The 19,673-nt window shown below is 62.1% G+C and overlaps 1 protein-coding gene across 19 annotated transcripts in view; it reads right to left on the bottom strand.

Moving 5' to 3' along the window:
* CAMK2B (calcium/calmodulin dependent protein kinase II beta) overlaps positions 1–19,673 on the bottom strand; it is a 95,761-nt gene that overhangs the window by 23,259 nt on the left and 52,829 nt on the right. For all 19 annotated transcript variants that reach the window (XR_014833231.1, XR_014833232.1, XM_021078635.2 and 16 more), the window contains exons 4-6: positions 12,367–12,421; positions 8,657–8,722; positions 2,198–2,270 (exon numbers count right to left, since the gene is read on the bottom strand). Coding sequence is in view for 17 of the 19 variants with exons in the window: in XM_021078635.2 (XP_020934294.2) it covers positions 2,198–2,270; positions 8,657–8,722; positions 12,367–12,421 (194 nt within the window). In the remaining 2 variants the exon portion in view is untranslated. The remainder of the gene's footprint in view (positions 1–2,197; positions 2,271–8,656; positions 8,723–12,366; positions 12,422–19,673) is intronic.

The following is a 19,673-nucleotide window of genomic DNA, read 5'->3' as shown; positions in this document are numbered from 1 at the left end:
GCTGCAAGGACATTCATTCTTGTTCCCCTGGAATGCCGAGGAGGTGGCTGGCCCCTGGCTGGGGATGCTTGGCCCGGAAGGCCAGGGGGGGACCCTGTTCGCTGGGCCTCTCCCATCCTGGCCTGTTCCACCGGCCTCAGCACCTCCCAGCGGTCAAAGCCACTGGGCTTCCGCATCCCGAGGCCCTCCATCCCCTGGCCAGGCCACCCTCCCGACAGGAAGGCCCTCTGAGACCACCCTCAGCGGGAGTGCTGCCAGAAGAGACAAACGTCGCCAACCAAACTGAATTAACACCGCTTGTACACCTGAGGTGTTAGGGTGCAACCCGCGGAATAGAGGAAATACGCCAGCCCCAGGCGGCAGAAACCAGAGCTCCTCCGGGCCGCACCCAGCCAGACGGACCAGGCTCTGACGCTCCAGGTGACGCAGGCTGGGGGCACTCAGCCCTGTCTGCCCAGCACAGCCCGGAGGCCCCTGGACGTCAGGGGGACCCCAACATCAAGAAGTCTGAATGAGTAGGGGTCAGGGACTGCAGCTGGGGACACGACCTGATTTCTACAGCTCAAGTTCCACCCCCCCTCAAGGGCACAGACCAGCCCTCCTCCTGGGGACCAAGGAGCTGGAAGGGCTGGGCAGGAAGGCTGGGGGCCCCCAGAAGAAGAGGGAGGCGACCCAGCTGGGCTGAGCAATGCCAGCCCCTAGCCCCCAGGCTCAAACCCGGCTCCGCGGCAGCCCCCTGAGATGCTCTGTCCAACCTCCGCACTTGGCTGAGAGGAGACCCACCACCGGACCGCTCCTGGGGGGCTCAGGCACGACGACGCGGGGTGGGGTATCTCCCTGGAGGAGGAGGGACAGTTGGCTCTCCCCAACTCATCCTGCCCCCTTTGGCTTTTTCCAACAAGGGTTCTGTTCACCTCCAGGTCACACCTGGGCTGGGGGGCATCCTTCTCCATGTCTGTGTTTTGCGTCAAAGTTAGCTATGCATCGTGGGGTCCGGGACCAGGAGGGGGGTGCGTGCCCACTCCCGCGTGGCCCCTCCTCCCAGAGGCCCACGAGAGAGGCCCATTCGGACAAGACTTGGTGACAGCAGGGGATCCATAGGACAGGCAGACAAGGCAGGCCTGGGTGAGCACGTGAAAAGACAGGGGACCCCACGGCACATGCAGAGAGGGAGCAGGGACAATGAAGGGCACACGGGCAGGGCACAGGAGAGGGTCCTGGGTCTGCTTCTAGGGGGACATCATCCCCAGGGCAGCTCCGCAAAGATCAGCTCACGCACACACCCCTCAGCGAGCCCTGGTCAGCCCTGGCACCGTGGGAAGGTGGGTCTCAATGCCACCAGCAGGTCTCAGAGCAGGGATGACCAGCCTGGGGGTCCCCCCCACCCCAACAAGAGAAGAAACGGACCCAAACCCAGCCTTGGAGAAAGCTGCAGTCAAAGAAAGGAGAGGGAGAGGGAGGAAGGGGCGGGGAGGCTGCAGTGCCTCCTGGGGGCCTCCCACCGCACTGAGCCCTGCAGCTGGCAAACCAACCGGATTTGAAACGGTCAGTGGCTCCGCTGCCCAGAGCTGAGCCAAGGGCCCCAGAGACCAGGAGAAAGGGCTGGGAGTTTGCAGAGACCATTGGGCCGGCCCCTCACCCGCTGCCCCTGAGGCATCAGTCCCACCTCCCACACGTGGCCTGTGTCCCACCTGCCAGATCTGAATCCCTACCAGAGCCCAGAAAGCGGCCCCTGGGTGGAGACGTGCTAACAGGCTGATTTTTGACAACTGTCCCCTCAGCCCTGGAGCCTAGAGGCGTTGGGAGGGACGTGTGCAGACGCATGCATGCATGCACACACGCAAACACACGTGCGCACACCTGTGCGCACACATACCCAGGCACATGCTGTCACACACATGCATGAATACACATGCATCTGCACACACGTGCACATGATGCTCCCACAGCTGCACACACATGTGCACGTGAGCACAAATACACACATGCCTACGCAGGTGCACACCCATACGCTTGGGCATACAGATCCACATCCTCCCATGCACGCGACTTCACGCTCAAATGCCTGTGCACGCACACATCCCACGCACCCAATATCTCCTGGCGCTTTCACTGCCCCACCCCAGAGTCTCCTGTGAAACACGGCATGCAGTTACAGATGACAGACACCTGGCACAGAGCGGGGTGGGGGACTCACCTTGAGGTCCCTGTGGACGACCCCCATTTGGTGGCAATGGAGAACCGCCTCCAGGATCTGCTGGATGCAGTGACTGCGGCAAACAGCAGGCGCATTAGTGCAGGGGGCCCCTGAGGAGTGGGCGGGGGTGCAGGAGCAGGGTGCTGTGTGGCACTGAAGTGGGGTCCGCAGCCTGGTGGGGGGCTGCGGGGAAGCAGGGGATCGAGGTGCTGCCTGCCACAGGGGAGAGGAGATGCTGGCCAGGAGGAGGGCCTCTGGGGCTCCTTCCTCACCCCCGAAGGTCAGCACGAGGCACAGCCCACTGCGCCCCCAGCCCTGCCTTCCCCTCTGGCCAGGCCCATGGAGGTGATGCTCAGAGGAAACATACCTGTCCCCAGCACACCCCCCCCAGGCTCATGCTGGCCAAGCCTGGCCCTGAGCTTAGGAGGGAGGCCAAGGCTGAGCTCATATTCTGCAAAACAGGCTGGAGATGGGGGAGGGTGGAAGGGGGGGCGGGAAGCAGAGGTGAAAGGGCAAGGGGGAGGGGGCAGGCCAGTGCAACAGGGTGGGAGTGACGCCCTGGGCACCAGGGCCCCTCTCTGTTCTGGGGCAGGGCTAACGCTGCAGCCACTGTCACTCATGTGAAATGAGATCATTTCATTTTAATAAACCTGAACTTCACACCGGTTGCTGGCTGCCACACTAGACGGCCGAGCTCCATAGCAGCCCTGGGGTCCCAGAAGCTCTCCTGGTGAGGGGGCAGCCTGGCACTGCCCAGGGCCCCGAGCCAGGGACCTCCTTCCAGATCCAGGAGAAGTCCCGAGCCTTTTGCTGGAGGGAGCAGTCCAGGCTCTCCTCAGGCGCCTCTGACACCTGTACTTCAGGAATACCTCCTGAACATAGACCTGGATGCCCCCAGCCCCTGTGCACACTCAGGGATGGCCCTGAGTCCCTGTGGCCTGAACCTGCCTCCCCAGGGGGCCCCAGGGGTCTGGACAGTTTCTAGCTGTCCCCAGAGCCAGGCGCAGACCCCTTGGGGTCCCACAGCATCCCTGCAGCATTACCAACCACAGGGGACAGGAGGGCTGTGGGCTGCCTGGAGCCCACCCCCTGACCAAGGCTCTTGGTCACAGACCTTTTGGGTGGGTGGGGGGAGGCACAGGTGGATCCCTCAGGACCCCTCCAGCCGTGGCTGGAGCCTCTGGGGGAGGGTATTGGTGACTGAAGGTCGGCTGGAGGGGTGGGCTTTGTTTTCCTAGCAGCAAACTCGGACAGGGGATGGGGGACCTGCCCTCTTCCTCAGATGGCTCTGGCCACATCTGGACACCGCTCGCTGAACAGACACGTGAAGCTGAGTTTCCGCCCTGCAGACGGCTAGACTCAGAGTCCTAATGATGACAGGTTCCTGGGATCGGGGCAGGGGTCAGAAGGAGCCAGGCCCAAACCTAAGGGAGGCAGTCTCCCAGCGGCCCCTCCCCTTAGATGCACCCAAGGGCTGGAAACCCCACCCCCATCCTATGCTCAAAGCTCTTCTGCCCGCCCTGCTCCCAGGGCTCCTGCCCCTCCCGCATCCCTCTCATCTGCTCAGAAAAATCCAGGGGTTGGTCCTCACCCCCATCCTTCCATGTCCAGCTTCCATCCAGCCCTTACCAGCCCTCCCGTTACTACAGGCACAGGCTCGGCCCCCACAGACGGACCCACCACAGCAAGCTCATCCAGGGGCCTCCTTCCCTGTGGGCAGAACTCGGCCATGAGGCCCCTGGGCGGAGGCAGAAGCCAGATGAAGGCTCCAGCCCCTGCAGCTGAAGCCACTGAGCCAGTGCCCAGGGCAGGGTGCACTGGCTTTCCCAGTCCAGCTGCAATCCCCCGACCCACCTCGCATCACAGTGCCCCACCTCCCACAGGGGCTTAGCCACCTCCTGCAGACCAGCCGCTGCCCGTGCTGCTGTGGCCAGACCCTGGTTCTGCCCCGGGAGCCACCTGTCCGAACCGTGTGCCCAACCATCTCCACGGAATCCATCCTCCCTCCAGAGCATCAGCAGCTTCCCAGCCCACAGGCTGGCATCTCTTGTGTCACTGGCTCCTCCCGGAGAGCCCTGGAATGATCTAGCTCCAACCTGGGGCCTGCAGAGACCCCGGCCCGTCCTGATCTCAGCTTTGGGTCAAGCCCATCTTCCGTCTTCACCCTCAGGACCTTGCCTCGGCTCTCAACCCCAGGACCCTCTCGGGACTCTCCTCTGTGCTGAGCGAGTGTGAGGCACCCACGTGGTCCCCACGGCTGTCACGGGGTGGCTCCGCGCTCTGTGTGGGCTTCTGGGCAGCATCCGTCTCTGCACTGCACTGTGGCCTCCAGGACCGCCAGGATGTGTGGGTTCTTTCCTCTCCACGTGTCCTCTGCCCCGCCTTGCAGGAATGTGGCCCCCAAATGTTTCTTGGACCCAGGGATCCATCTGTTGCAGCACCGATTGACATGTCGGCTCAGATGGGGGTGGGCTGTGCCCTCTGCCCTCCTCCGTGTCCCCTCCTGGGGTCACAGGGCCCCCAACCGGCACCAGAGATGAGACACCTGCTGAGCCAACACCCAGTCTGCTTCTCTCCTCAAGCTTCACAGGACTTGGCCTGTGTTGCTGGAATCGAGCCCTTAGCTCTGCCACAGCCCCGGTCCCCCGATCCCACAGGCCCTGCGCATGGCCCCCCAGATGGGGAGACGGGCTGTCAGGACAGAGGCTCCTGCTGGCTTAGCCCCCGCTGTGCACAAAAGAGCTGGCCAAGCAACAAGTTCCCCAAGACGAACCTGCAGGACCACCGGCTTCCCCACGGCCGGTGCTGGCCTGTCTCCAGGGCTTATTCCTCACGGCAGCTCTGGGACTGACATGGGAACAGCCTCTGCAGCCTGCAAGTGGACGGGACACTTGCCTGCCTGGGGAGTGGCCCATTCCAGGCAGCCCGCCCTCCAGGGATCTCTGCGGACCAGTCCCCGGGCTCTCCTCACCCTGCTCTCGCCCTGGTCTCCAATCTGAGGCCATGGCCTTGGAGGACACGAGGCCACCTGGCCTGTCACAAGGTCCTACCTCTCCTCTGCCTCCCTTTTCATTGCCCTTCTTCGTGGGGCCTTTGGTCATTTTCTGAACTATTTAGAAAGCCACTTTTGTTGTCAGCTTTGTTCCCAAGAGGCATTCCAGACGCTGGCCAGGTCCTGGGCGTTATTCTCCCAGTTCTGGGCTCTGCTGTCATCTCAGAGGCTGTCACCTTTCTTCCTCCTTGCTGGGACAGCCAGCACTCTCCCGGTCTCCCTTTAACCATCTCCCGTGAGCCATATTGCTTTCTAGAGTTTTGAAAAATGGGTTCTAGGAGTTCCTGTTGTGGCGCAGCGGGAATGAATCCCACTAAGGACCGTGAGGTTGCAGGTTTGATCCCTGGCCTCACTCAGTGGGTTAAGGATCCAGTGTTGCTGTGAGCTGTGGTGTAGGTCGCAGACGGGGCCGTATCTGGCGTTGCTGTGGCTGTAGTGTAGGCCGGTGACTAAAGCTCCAATTCGACCCCTAGCCTGGGAACCTCCATATGGTGGGGCCCTAAAAAGGACAAGAAGACCAAAGAAAAAAAGAAAGAAAAGTGGGTTCTAAATATTTTCAACTTTGCTTTTCCGGGTTGGAAAAAAGACCCCTCATTTGCCCCACAAACTCCAAAATAAAGGTCTCACTTCCTGCTAAGAAGAATCTCCAGCCTTCTTGGTTAGAAAATGGTTCAGAAAAGCAGCTCCTGACTTGCTTACTCTTCCTCTAAAGACATAACATGTCAGAAATTCATCAGACACTCAGCTTTGAGCAGCACATCCCCCAGCAGGCCCCCGGAAGGGCGGCTAATGCACCTGGCCAAGGAGGCGCCCACCACCCCCGTCAGGGGTCTCAGGCTCCACCAGCCTCACCACAGCCCAGACCCCCTTTTGTGGGGAAACAACCTGCCAGGGTGGGAGAAAGCCTTCACCGCGCCTGCCAGCATACCTGATAATGCCTGTGAGTGGCCCACCCACATGGGCATCCACGTCAGACTCAGCAGGCCCTCTTGTTTGAAGGCTAAGCACCCACACAAAGGTCAAACGCATGCTTCCAGGGTCCAGAGCAGCCAGAGGCATGGGCTTAATGAGCCGGGCCAGCTGGAAGGGCTCCCCAAGAGTGTCCCCCGTTCCTTCTCACCCCCACAGTAGTCTGGCTATGAGCTAGGCAGAGTCTGTGAGAGGAAACTAGGCATTTGTGGACGGGGCCCCAATGGCTGGGCGCCCTCCACAACGGAGACCCGGGCAGGAAGGTCAGGAGGCCTGCCATCTGGGCAGGCAAGAAGGAACCACAGAATTGGAGGGGCTGGGGTGGGGGCAAAGATGAGGCCAGAGGCAAGTAAGTGATGAGGGTGGGCAAGGGAAACCAAGGCCACAGGTGCTGGGAGGATCGGGGGCATGGGCGGGGGAGGGGGTGTGGGGATGGGGCACGAGGTCATGGGGCACAGGGGTCTCCCAGCCAAAAGCGGGGCTACACTGTGGGCCATGGACCCTCCTCAGGCAAGACCACCCACCGCAGAGTGCAGGACGGGTACCAGGCCTTGGGCCAAGCCCAGGACAGGGCACTGAGGACCAAGGAGCCCTGGCAGGATGCTCCAAGCAGGTTGGGGGGTGGGGAGGAAGCCAGTGAGGGCAAGTGCCCCCTTGCGGCGCCCAGACACTGGGGGCAGAACCAAAAGGTGACCCTCTTCCTCCTGGCGCTGCCCTGACTGTGGACCCCTGGGTCTGAGCTGGGGACAGCCAGCAGGGACTTTCCTTCCTGGCCTGGCCAGGCACCTGTTCTGCCCTGGCATGTGTCAGGATGGGCCAGGTCTGGGGGGCCCAGCAGGCAGGCACCCACTTGGGACAAGCTCACTCGAGCATCCCAGAGCAGGAGGAGGTGGCTCTGCTCTGCCTCCTTCTTTTTCTATCAGTAGAAGATCAAAGTGGAGTCTTCCTGTTCTCAGAGGGAACAGGTCACTCCCAGGCGGCTGTGCAAAGTGACAGCCCTTCCCTGCGGAGTCGCAGAAAAGCAGCCAGTACCCTGATACCCCTCAGGCGATCGGCCAAGGGGGAACCTCAACCCAGACCGGACACCCCTCCCACAACACCCTCCTCTAACGTCCCTGGCCTCCTGCCACCCAGCTCAGTGAGCACCCAGGGGGCACCAGGAACCCGCTCCGCCTTCTCACGGGAACTCAGGCTGTCACTGACGGGCAAGGCTGCCCAGGGTGGAGAAGCAAGTCACGAAAACCTACCTTTAAAAATAATGCTCCTTTTCTTGATTAAAAAAGGAACACACATTCATTAAGGAAAAATTTTAAAATAGATTAAAAAATTAAAAAGTTGGGAGTTCCTGCAGTGGCTCAGCAGTAATGAACTTGACTAGCATCCACGAGGATGCGAGTTCGATCCCTGGCCTTGCTCACTGGGTTAAGGATCCAGCATTGCCATGAGCTGTGGTGCAGGTCGCAGACAGGGCTCAGACCTGGCATTGCTGTGACTGTGGTGTAGACCGGCAGCTGCAGCTTCTATTCAACTCCTAGCCTGGGAACTTCCCTATGCCGTAGGCATGGACCCATAAAGGAAAAAAAATTAAAAAGCATCTTTACAGCCTAGAGAGGGCCACTGTCGACCTTTTTTCTTTTGCTTTTCAGTGCTTGTCTCCATGGGAGCCAGGCGGGCAGGGCAGGCGGGCAGGGAGTGGGGGCCCTTAGCCATGTCCCAGCTGAGATGCACTGTCCAGAGTGACATACCTGTCACGGGTCAGGGTGACCTCTGGCCAACAGCCCGGGTCAGAGCAGATCACAGAGGACCTACCCTTCCAGGGAGGGGGGCCCTGCCACCTCCCAGCAGCCATGCTCCAGACGTCTCTGAGATCATCGCCTTTGACCCCCATGAGGGCTGGCTAAGTCCCTCCATGCCCAACCCTGCAGAGCCCGGCTTCCTGCCCACTCCCCCCGGGACCCCAGGAAGGAGAGCCAGCAGGCACCTTCCCATCAGCACAGCCCCCACTGCATCCCTTTCTGCCTCCAAAGTGGCCTGGAACAAGGTCACAGAAAAGGGTTCCTGGCCTGTCTTTGGGAAAAGCATTTGGAAACCGCATCTCTGTGAAGAGGTCAGGGCGTCCACTGTGGGCCATGGACAGACAGCCCGCCCAAGGGGACTCTCTGCTCTCCCCCCATCAGCACCCCAAGAAGAGCCCCTCTGTGCAGGGAGAGCGACCTGGGACATACAAGCTGCCCCTGCGCCTCAGCCCTGCCCAAGAGCGTCCAGCAGAGCTGGGCCGGGCATACATCAGGCGGGCAGTCTGGCACTGCCACCTGGTTGCCCATCTGCCCGGTTAGAGACCAGGGGCACATGGGGGCCAGAGGGGCATGGGCCAGGCTTTGGGAGGGCAGCTGGGCAGGAGAAGAGGGGGCAGGACAGTGCCAGGGCGCTGCACCCACCTGGCGTCCGCCTCGCTGTAGTACTCTCTCGCCACGATGTCTTCAAAGAGCTCCCCGCCAGTGACCCTGGGAAAAAGCACACGAAGGTCACAGGTTCCAGAGACCGCCGTCACCCTGTCCCCTCCAGCACAATGGCCACCTCCTGCCCGTCGTCACCCCCCACCTCCGCCCTGTGTCCACTGTCCCCTGGACCAACAGCTCGCCAGGTGCTTCCTCACACAGGCGGCACTGAGCCCTGACCTTCAGTGATGCCAGTGACGTCCCCAGAGTGGGCAGCCCAGGCCTCTGCAGTGTCACCCGGGCCTCGTGACTAATTCTGGGCCTGAGGAAATCTGCGTTTCCCTCCTCAAACCCTCCCGGGCCAGAGATTCCGACCCCGCCCAGAGCAGAGGGGCCAGAGGAGGTGGTGCCTGGGTCTGGCCTCCGTGGTGGGTGAGGTCACGAGGGGTTCAAGGTCCCCTCTCCAGGAGAGAGAGACCCCTGTCCGAACACCACCCTGCCATCTGTCCCTTGGCCAGGGAGCAGCCTTCAGGCCCTACGGTCAGGATGGACCCGAGGAGCAGGAGCCACTGCTGGGAGGGCCTTGGGGGCCCCAAGGGGTCCAGGCTGCCCACGATCCCCCGGGGGCTGAGCAGGCTGGGCGTGGACAGAGAGGTGAGAAGCAGGGACGAGGGATGGGAGCACAGGGGGCAGAGGGGGCCATCCCAAGGCTGCCCAAGCCCTCCACCCCACACGGCAAGCTCTGAGTCCACCAGAACGCTCCATCTAGAGCTTTCTACCCCTGCGTGGTCCAGAGTCCCCCCCCTTCATCCTGTGGGGGCTCTAAGGGGCACCCTCCTTCCAGCGCTGGCCCCACGCGCTATGATGTCTCCGTCTGCACCTCGGTTCCCGTTAGTTCTCGAAGTTGGGGCTTGAGTTGGCCTCATTTTTTGGCAGCACTCAGGGCCGGGCTGGTCCATGGCGACCATGTGCACAGGCGCTGCTGAACAGTGGCCCTGATGTGGACGGGCTTTCTCTTAGTGCTGGAGAAACACAAAAACCGGAGGTGCCCCGGGGGTGCTGGGGTGCCCCCTCTCGAGGCTGGATGCTTGCCTTCAGATCCTGCGGACCCCACCCCTGGCCCCACAAGCCTGGAGTGAGGAGCTTTCAGAATCCCACTTTGCTCAGCAGGGCTGACTCCTGAGGGGACGAGTGTCATGTGCCTGTGGGGCAGGATGGGGTTCGCGGTCCAGCCCAGAAGAGGAGGACCCCCTGTTTACCTCTGGTCGGGTCAGCAGAGCCCAAGGCCAAGCACAGGGCAGAGGGGGGAAAGGCCACGGGCACTGGCCAGGGCTGCAGCAGGGGCACAGGGGGTGTCCCCAGGAGGCCCTGCCAGAGGCTGGGGACAGGCCCTCCGAGTCCCTGCATCCACAGGAGGCTCCGGGGGTGCAGACGGGCCTCTGGGACCTTATGGTCCAGAGCTTAGGGCAGGGAGTTGATTTCTGGAAGCCGGCATCTGGAGCAGGCTGGGGTGGGCCCAGTCTGGGGACCAGTGTTCTCCCGTTCCTCGGGCCCTGACCAGGCCATGTGGCCAATCCTGGCTGCAGCCAGGGCCCACCAGGGTGCCCCTTCCTCTCCTCCCGGGCCTGGTCCCCAGGACCACAGGACATTCTGAGGTGTGGGGATGGGAAACCTGTCAATCTCCAAATCCACAGAGCCCCCAAACAGCCAAAGGGCCTGGGGCCTCCTGGAGGTGATGCCAACCCAGGCCAGAAACATCTCCCCTATCCTGGGGCCACAGAGTCGCTGAGGGTCTGCCACGTGGCCCAGGAGGCTGCGGTGGGGGCGGGGGTGCTGCAGGGCCTGCCTGCCGCATCTCTGCTCCTTCCCTCCCACTGCAGCCCCTGCGCAGACCCTCCCTGCCCCCTCAAAATAGCCACTGAGGCCTAGGAGGGTCCTGGCTGCCCCCGAAGCAGAAGCTTCAACAGACCCGGGGAGCACAGAGGTTTGAGGGGGACAGTGCAAGGCCCAGGTCCTCCCCCTCCCAACAAAACCACCAGCCAACTTCCTCTTGCCAGTGCCTCTCAGAGCCTCTCCCCACGCCTGCCTCCTGCGTGGGCCAGGACAGTCCAGACCCTCTCACACGTGTGCAGGCACTTATGTGCACAAGTGCGCGCGCGCACACACTCACACACAGACACGTCTCTCCCCTTGTCTGCTTCTGAATCACACACACCCACCTGTTGGCTGCCAGGGATCTCAGGGACTGGGGCGTGGCCGCCCTTCAGCCTAGTGGCTTCTGTATTTCCCAGAAAAGAGGCTGGTGGAGCTGGGTGGGTCTAGGGGCACACAGCGGTGACAGCAAGCCTGCCACCTCCACAGGGGCGATGGGACAGACTTTTTAGGGCACAACCTCGGCCCGGCAGCGGCAGCTGCATCACGGATCAGCCCTGGCCGCCTGGATGATGACTTGAAGTGGTGTCTTGTGGGACACAGGGTACTGAGAAGTGGCCAAGCCCCTGCAGGGCCAGTTCCAGCCTTTTGTGACCAGGGGATCCCAAGCAGGCTGGGGACTCCTCAGGCCTTCATGCATCTGTCCTTGACAGGGGGGCGCCCCACGCAGGCATGTCCCGTCCCCACGGCCACGGCCACAGGCTGGATTTCCTGGAGGCCACACGGAGCCGCCCAAGACCTACGGCCCCTGCCCACCCCAGGGTCCCGATGATTCGAGATGGCCTAAATATAGCACCGCTCAGCGGGAGCTGGCGGGGAGCCGAGGGGATGACATCACCGCTTCTAAATCCAGCAGGAAGTGAGAGGCGGCACAGGCCCCAGCCGCGCTCTCACTCAGCACTGTGCGGGCACGCACACACATGTACACACGTGCACATGAACACACACGCACACACAAAACACCACAGTGTATCCACTCCCGTAAACCACACGCGGACCTGTGTACACGTGCACACTCTCACAAATCACACACAGGCACGCACGCACGTGTGCACCTGCAAGCCACATATGTGTGCACACATGCACCCTGGACATGCACGCACACAGGTACACGTCCCAAGTCACACCTGCACACTCACACACTTCAGGCAATCACAACACTCTCACATGCTGACACACACACATACACACTCGTCCACACCCTACATGTCCACAACGCCCAACTCACACACATTCACGTATGTACACATGCACACCACACAGATACATGGGTGAATACAGCACAAGCCACACAATACATGTGTTCATAAGTCACACGCACACACTGAAATCCACACACTCATGCTCATAAACACACATGTGCACACAGGCACCCACAGCACAGGCACTCTTACACACACACTCCCACAAATCATGTGCCCATATGTGAACACACATACACACCCTCACAAATCACACCCATGCAGCCTCCTTATCAGTGCGCACACACCATCATAAACACACTCTTACACACACATGCACACACGCACATGCTCACGCCGGCCAGTGGGCCCCGGTGCAGCTCTGATACGAATGCCAAAGGGGAGGAAGGTGAGGGACGAGGGCCTGTCCTCCTGGGGCGCCTCCCCCACCCCCCGCCTGTGGCCTCCAGCCCCCACTGGCCGGATGCGGCTGGGGGTGAGGCGACCCGGGAGTCGGGGGACCGTTGGCCGAGGGTCCCAGCCCGGGCCCGGCGTGGGGAGCAGACGAGGGTGGGGCCCCTGGGCTCGGGCACTTACAGGTCGAAGACCAGGTAGTGGAAGCCTTCCTCCGAGATGCTGTCATGGAGTCGCACTGCGGGGACAGGAGGGGCTGTGAGCCGAGGGCAGCAGCCGGCCACCCACACCACCCACTGGCCTCCACACCCGTCCAGGCCCCCGGCCAGGGAAGGAGCCCACCTACCCCCTCCCCGAGCTGGGGAACTGACCCCAGGGGAGCGTCCAGGGGCCTGCGGGTCTGGCCTTTCCTTTGCTCTGCCGGAGGGAGACCCAGGCCCCTCTCAACTCGGGGCCACGCGCCCTGCTCCCAAACGCAGCAGAGCCGCTGCGGGGCTTCACGGGAGAGGGCGCTCCATCGCCAGCCTCCGGGCACAGGCTGAGGGAGGACCCTTGGATGGAGCACCACCCGCCCAGGGCCCAGTGAGGCGTCACTTCCAAAGGTTCAGACCTGGGTTCCCAGTCCAGACCCGGCAGGGTCAGCAGGATCGCGCCACGGCCACACACACCCTGCTGTAGTCATTTTTCTTTTTTAAAAATTTATTTATTGGAGTTCCCATCATGGCTCACTGGAAATGAATCTGACTAGCGTCCCTGAGCACACAGGTTCGATCCCTGGCCTCGTCCAGTGGGTTAAGGATCTGCATTGCTGGGAGCTGTGGTGTAGGTCGCAGACACGGCTCCGATTTGGTGTTGCTGTGGCTGTGGTGTAGGCTGGCAGATGCAGCTTCCATTCGACCCCTAGCCTGGGAACTTCCATATGCCATGGGTGTGGCCCTAAAAACCAAAAAAATATTTATTTATCATTATTTTTTTATTTCTAGGACCGCACCCACGACATATGGAGGTTCCCAGGCTAGGGGTGGAGTAGGAGATACAGCCACCACCCTATGTCACAGCCACAGCAACGCAGGATCTGACCTACACCGCAGCGCTCGGATCCTTAACCCATGGAGGTGGGCCAGGGGTCGAACCCGCATCCTCATGGATACTAGTCGGGTTCATAACCCACTGAGCCACAACGGGAACTCTTAATCACTCTTCTTCATCTCCCTGAGCCCAGCATGAGGCCGGGCCAGAGTCGTGCTGGTTGGGGTTTGATCAGTGAGGGAAGGAACGAGGAGTGGACAGCGAGGCAGACTTCAGCACAAAGAACACGAGCCCATCGTCTCCTTTCTGTCGAGCTGGAGCCGCGCCCGCGTTCAGCAGCAGGGACTTCTAGGAACGGCTCGTTCTGGACACCGCCCCCCACGAGACGGAGCCTGCCGTGCGTGTCAGGAGCCCGCGGGGCGCTCCTCCGGAACCATCCCCACCACCCCGAGAGGTTACGAAGCTGAAGCCGCTGCGCAGAGTGGGTAAGTGACGGGCTGATGGTCACACAGCTCGCGCGAGAGGCCGAGCAGCCGCATGGACAGGGGCTCGGAACCCCCCACAGACGGCCGCTCCGCCAGCCTCGGCCCGCTTGGCCCCCCGCTCCTTGGGCCTCTCCTCTGGGGGGGCTCCCTCTCCCCCACCCCACAGGATGGGGCTGCCGGCGCTGAAAGGGTCAGGAATGGGGCTTCTCCCAGGCCCCACGACCCCCAGCTCCTCAAAGCTGCCCTCGTTTCTAGCTGCTGCCAGCATTTTCCCCGCCCCAGCTCTGGTCCTCCAAGGGCCCGGCCAGCAGGGAGCCCACGCCAGGAGCCCCAGCGTGGCCGCAGCGGCCCCCAGGGGCAGACACCTGCCCTGAGCAGCGGTCAGGGCCTCAGGTCCCTGCAGTGGCTCACTTCACACACCTGCTTCCCTCGCTGGCTCCCTCCCGCTGCCTGCTCGGTCTCAAGGGCCCGATGGGTCACAGCCTTCTGCCCTCGCCCCACCCAGGCCTGGGCCCAACACCTCACACCCTCCAGCCGGGACCCCAACTCCACCCAGGCAGAAGATCTGCCTAACGGACAGCAGACCCCCAGCTTGGTGCAGCCTCCTCGAGGGCCCACCAACAAGCCCCAGGAGGGAACAAAATCTCTCCTCCCTCCTTTCTGGTGGCGGGGGTCCCACAGGTCCGCCCCTCTGAGCAGCATCCCCCGCCCCCAGCTGCCTGCCCTGAAGCTCCAAGCAAAGAAAGACCCCGCCTGGTGGGGGTCCTGCTGTGGTGCAATGCGATCAGCGCCACAGCAGGAACTTGGGAGCGCTGGGACGCAGGTTCGATCCCTGGCCAAGCACAGTGGGTTAAGGATCCAGCATTGCTGCAGCTGCTGCTTAGGTCACAACTAGGGCTCTGATCTGATGCCTGGCCCGGGAGCTCTGTATGCCAGGGCGCAGCCAAGAAAGGAAGGATTAAAAGAAGAACCCCAGGTGGGCAGGGGGCACGGAGGGGAGGGGTCCACCCTCCACCACCCTGCCGGCCCTCTGGACAGCACCCACAGAGGGACGCTCCGGGGGCCTCTCTCTCCTCCCATGCAGGGGACTCTCTTTTCCCTGGGAGCCCCAGGGGTCCATAAATCTGGGGTCCTGCTAGGCTTTCCTCCAGGTGGAGGCCACCCCTGCCCCAGTGCAGGGGCGAGGGGTGAGGCTCCCAGGTCCTGCGGCAGAGCCCTCCCCCTCACCCTGGAAGACATGCGGGTCAAGGCCAGGTGCACAGACACCCTTCTTTTTTTCTTAAATGTTTTTAACGTTTAAAAAAGTCATGCATAGTTTTAATGAAGAGAACCTCCTTAGCACATCAGACCCATGACCTCAGACAGGGCTCAGTAAAAAGCGAATTGTCACGGCATCTACGACAGCAAAAGCAGTAGGGAAACAGCACTCATAACTCTGGACGCGGGCGGCACAGAGGCGGCAAATGGAGTCCCGGGAGTACCTGAGAGGGTCCTGCCCGGGGAGCCCTGCGCTGGGGACAACGACGTCCACAAGAGGCCGGGGGGGGACGTGCCCCCCACTGCTGGGGCCATGGCTTCTCCAGGGACAGGACCCCAGGCCAAAGGACTCTTGCGGGGTCCTCCTGCTCCTCCCCGGCAGCCCCAAGCCCGTCCCTGCACCCCCAGAATATGATTAGCTTCGAGAAAGAGGCGCTGCGGGGCGGCGGCAGGCCCTGAACATTTGGAGACTGGAAACCTCCCCCTTCCCCTTCCGCACTGGCCTCCTTGGGGGAAGTCCTCCCAGGGCCATCTTCCCCCATGTGCCCACTGCCCGCTCCTGGGTGGACAGTCTTGCAGGGGAGGGCAGTTCCGGCCCCAGAACCGGGAGGCGGGAATTTGCCATCAGTGAGCCAGGCCAAGGAGAGAGAGGGTCAGTGTGCAGAGGGGAGGCTGAGGGAAGGCTGACGGGAGGCTGGACGGAGGCTGAGGGGAGGCTGGAGGGAGGCTGGAGGGGAGGCTGGATGGAGGCTGAGGGGAGGCTGGAGAGAGGCTGAGAGGAGGCTGAGGGGAAGCTGGAGGGAGGCTGAGGGGAGGCTGGAGGGAGGCTGAGGGGAGGCTGGATGGATGATGAGGGGATGCTGAGGGGAGGCTGGAGAGAGGCTGAAAGGAGGCTGAGGGGAAGCTGGAGGGAGGCTGGAGGGGAGGCTGGATGGAGGCTGGAGGGAAGATGGAGGGAGGCTGAGGGGAGGCTGGAGAGAGGCTGAGAGGAGGCTGAGGGGAAGCTGGAGGGAGGCTGAGGGGAGGCTGGAGGGAGGCTGAGGAGAGGCTAGAGGGAGGCTGAAGAGGAAGCTGGAGGGAGGCTGAGGGAAGCCTGGAGGGATGCTGAGGGGAGGCTGCGAAGAAGCTAAGGGGAGCCTGAGGGGAAGCTGGAGAGAGGCTGAGAGGAGGGTGAGGGGAAGCTAAAGGGAGGCTGGAGGGGAGGTTGAGGGGAGGCTGTTTGGAGGCTGAGGGGAGGCTGGAGGGAGGCTGAGGAGAGGCTAGAGGGAGGCTGAAGAGGAAGCTGGAGGGAGGCTGAGGGAAGCCTGGAGGGATGCTGAGGGGAGGCTGCGAAGAAGCTAAGGGGAGTCTGAGGGGAAGCTGGAGAGAGGCTGAGAGGAGGGTGAGGGGAAGCTAAAGGGAGGCTGGAGGGGAGGTTGAGGGGAGGCTGTTTGGAGGCTGAGGGGAGGCTGGAGAGAGGCTGAGAGGAGGCTGAGGGGAAGCTGGAGGGAGGCTGAGGGGAGGCTGGAGGGATGATGAGGGGATGCTGAGGGAAGGCTGGAGGGAGGCTGAGGGAAGGCTGGAAGGAGGCTGAGGGAAGGCTGGAAGGATGCTGAGGGAAGCCTGGAGGGATGCTGAGGGAAGGCTGAGGGGAGGTTGAGGGAAGGCTGAAGGGAAGCTGGAGGGAGGCTGAGGGGAGGCTGAAGAGGAGGTTGGAGGGAGGCTGAGGGAAGATGGAGGGAGGCTGAGGGGTGGCTGGAGGGAGGCTGAGGGGAGGCTGTTTGGAGGCTGAGGGGAGGTTGGAGGGAGGCTGAAGAGGAGGCTAGAGGGAGGCTGGAGAGGAGGGTGGAGGGAGGCTGAGGAGAAGCTAAGGGGAGCCTGAGGGGAGGCTGGAGAGAGGCTGAGGGGAAGCTAAATGGAGGCTGGAGGAGGCTAGAGGAAGGCTGGAGGGGAGGTTGAGGGGAGGCTAAAGGGGGACTGAGGGCAGGCTGGAGGGAGGCTGAGGGGAGGTTGGAGAGAGGCTGAGAGGAGGCTGAGGGGAGGCTGGAGGGAGGCTGAGGGGAGGTTGGAGGGAGGCTGGAGAGGAGGCTAGAGGGAGGCTGGAGAGGAGGTTGGAGGGAGGCTGAGGGGAGGCTGGAGGGAGGCTGAGGGGAGGTTGGAGGGAGGCTGAAGAGGAGGCTAGAGGGAGGCTGGAGAGGAGGGTGGAGGGAGGCTGAGGGAAGCCTGGAGGGATGCTGAGGGGAGGCTGCAAAGAAGCTAAGGGGAGCCTGAGGGGAAGCTGGAGAGAGGCTGAGAGGAGGGTGAGGGGAAGCTAAAGGGAGGCTGGGGAGAGGCTAGAGGAAGGCTGGAGGGGAGGTTGAGGGGAAGCTAAAAGGGGACTGAGGGGAGGCTGGACAGAGGCTGAGGGGAGGTGGGGAGGCTGGGAGGAGGCTAAGGGGGGCCAAAGGAAGGCTGAAGGGAGTCTGGAGGCAGGCTGAAGGCTACTATTTGAATCGAGGCTCTGCTTACTTCCCAGCGGGGCCCATTTTAACAGCGCTGTGGAATACGCTGCTCACAGTGCGCTCTGCTTCATCTCTGTCACCCTCAGCCTCTGGGGGCAGTGACGGAAGTTTGGGACGTGCTCACCTGCTAAGCAGCAACCTTTCCAGGTGCCTTTGACCCCCCAGTGAGGTGAGGGTGGAGCTGCGTCTCCACTCTGGGCGCCCTCCAGTATAGGGCGGGTGTCCGTAAATACACACTGAATTAGGAAGTCTTTTTTTTTTTTTTTTGTCTTTTTAGGGCCACACCCACAGCATATGGAGGTTCCCAGGCCAGGGGGCGAATCGGAGCTGCAGCTGCCGGCCTACGCCACAGCCACAGCCACGCTGGATCTGAGCCGTGTCTGCGACCTCCACCACAGCTCATGACAACACTGAGTGAGGCCAGGGATCAAACCCACATCCTCACGGATACTAGTTGGGACCACTCAGGACCCAGCCAGAACCACACTGGGCGCCCAGGCGGAGGAGGGGCTTCTTGTTGAAGAACTGTCCCCAAACACCAACCCAAGGACACCTGCGTCTTCTCCACTAAGTAAGGGGCTCCTGAAAGTCACTCAGAAGGCGGCCCCACGCCCGCTCGGTGCTCAGCGGACGCGGAGGAGAGGGCTGACCAGGAGGGGCTGTGGGTACAGCAGCTGATGGGGTGGTGTCGGCCGGAAGCACCAGGCGAGAGGGTCATCCCAGGCCTGGGGGCTAGACCTGGACGGGCAGAGGGACAAAGGCCCGGGGGGGTGGGGGGAGCAGACTGGAGCCTGACTTCTGCCAAACACGCCCCAGCCAGTGAAGAGTGGGTGGGGGTCCCTGTGGACCCCCGTCTCAGCATTGCCTGGCGTGCTGGCTAAGACTCCGACTCCTGGGCCTGCTCTAGGCCTCTGAGTTGAACTTTCTGGGGGCAGGGCAGGCATCCACAGGCCATGATTCCCACAGACTCAGCCTTGAGTGGGCTGTGATTACAGAGTGTGGGCCCAGGCACCAGGGCTGCAGCAGCCCCGTGGCCCTGACCCAGGGACCTGCCCAGAAACAGGAGATCTGCCTTCCCCTGCACCTGCCGTCCGGGCCAGGACAGCTGGAGAAGACCAGCGACTGGTGCGGTCCCAGCCAGAGGGCACCAGCTCCCCATGACCAGCTCTGAGGGCCGCCAGCCCCTTCACGCAGCCGAGGCCCTGGGATGGGAGTGGCCTGGATCTGGCTGCTCAGCACAGCCTGGCTTTCCTTTTAAACAGAGTCCCCAGGGCCATCGGGGAACAACTGAACCCGAATGTTGGCAGAAGGGGCCCAGGAATCCACCCTGACAAGCTCCTCAGCTGCCCACTGTCCCTTGTGCCTCCTGGTGGCTTCCAAACATGAGCAAGGTCTGGGTCCCTGAAGTCCCCAAAGGGAAGAGAGGTGGAGAAGGACCGGCAGCTGTACAGTGGGGACAAGGGCCTCACACTGAGAGGGACGGGTGGAGGCTGAGAGGCCCCAGGACATCTGCACAGCTTCCGGGGTCTGGGGTCCCAGCAGCTCCTACGTTGTGTTGCCCATAGGGACTTGGCCTGGGGTTTCAAAAGAAGGGAACTACTGGCGGGCAGGGCAACCAAGACCCGCGTTCCCGGGGCTCCATGCGCCCCCAGAGGACAGCTGATCCCTGCCCCAGACAGCAGTTCTGGGGCCCCTGGCTGGGGATACAACAGATGGTCCCCAGAATCAGACCTCAGACCTCAGACCTCAGGCTGGAACTGCGCCTGGCATGGTCTCTGCCTAGTCTTTGCTTTACAAACATTTTTCTCCATAATCAGACTGTTGTGGCTTTTCTTTTTTTTTTTTTTTTTTTTTTTTTTTTGCTTTTTAGGCCACACCCACAGCATATGGAGGTTCCCAGGCTAGGGGTCAAATTGGAGCTGTAGCCGCTGGCCTACACCACAGCCACAGCAACACCAGATCGGAGTGGAGTCTGCAACCTACACCACAGCTCACGGCAATGCCGGATCCTTAACCCACTGAGCAAGGTCAGGGATCGAACCTGCGTCCTCATGCTAGTCAGATTCATTTCCACTGTGCCATGACGGGAGCTCCCTGTGGCTCTTCTGAAGCCAAAGAACGTGAGAACCCTGTGTGTCTTCAGCAGAATCAGGGCTCAGAGCTACACAGCGGTGGGCGGGGACCGGGCCAGGAGGAGCCCAGCCTTGATCCCCCGCCCCAGGGGGCTGCCCCAAAGCCT

This window comes from Sus scrofa, chromosome 18, assembly GCF_054392235.1.
Source record: "Sus scrofa isolate SSC_HxYL_T2T_F1_AM1 chromosome 18, Sscrofa_HxYL_maternal_Yorkshire_Landrace_v2.0, whole genome shotgun sequence".
NCBI lineage: Eukaryota > Metazoa > Chordata > Mammalia > Artiodactyla > Suidae > Sus > Sus scrofa.
This window is presented reverse-complemented; position numbering and strand designations above follow the sequence as displayed.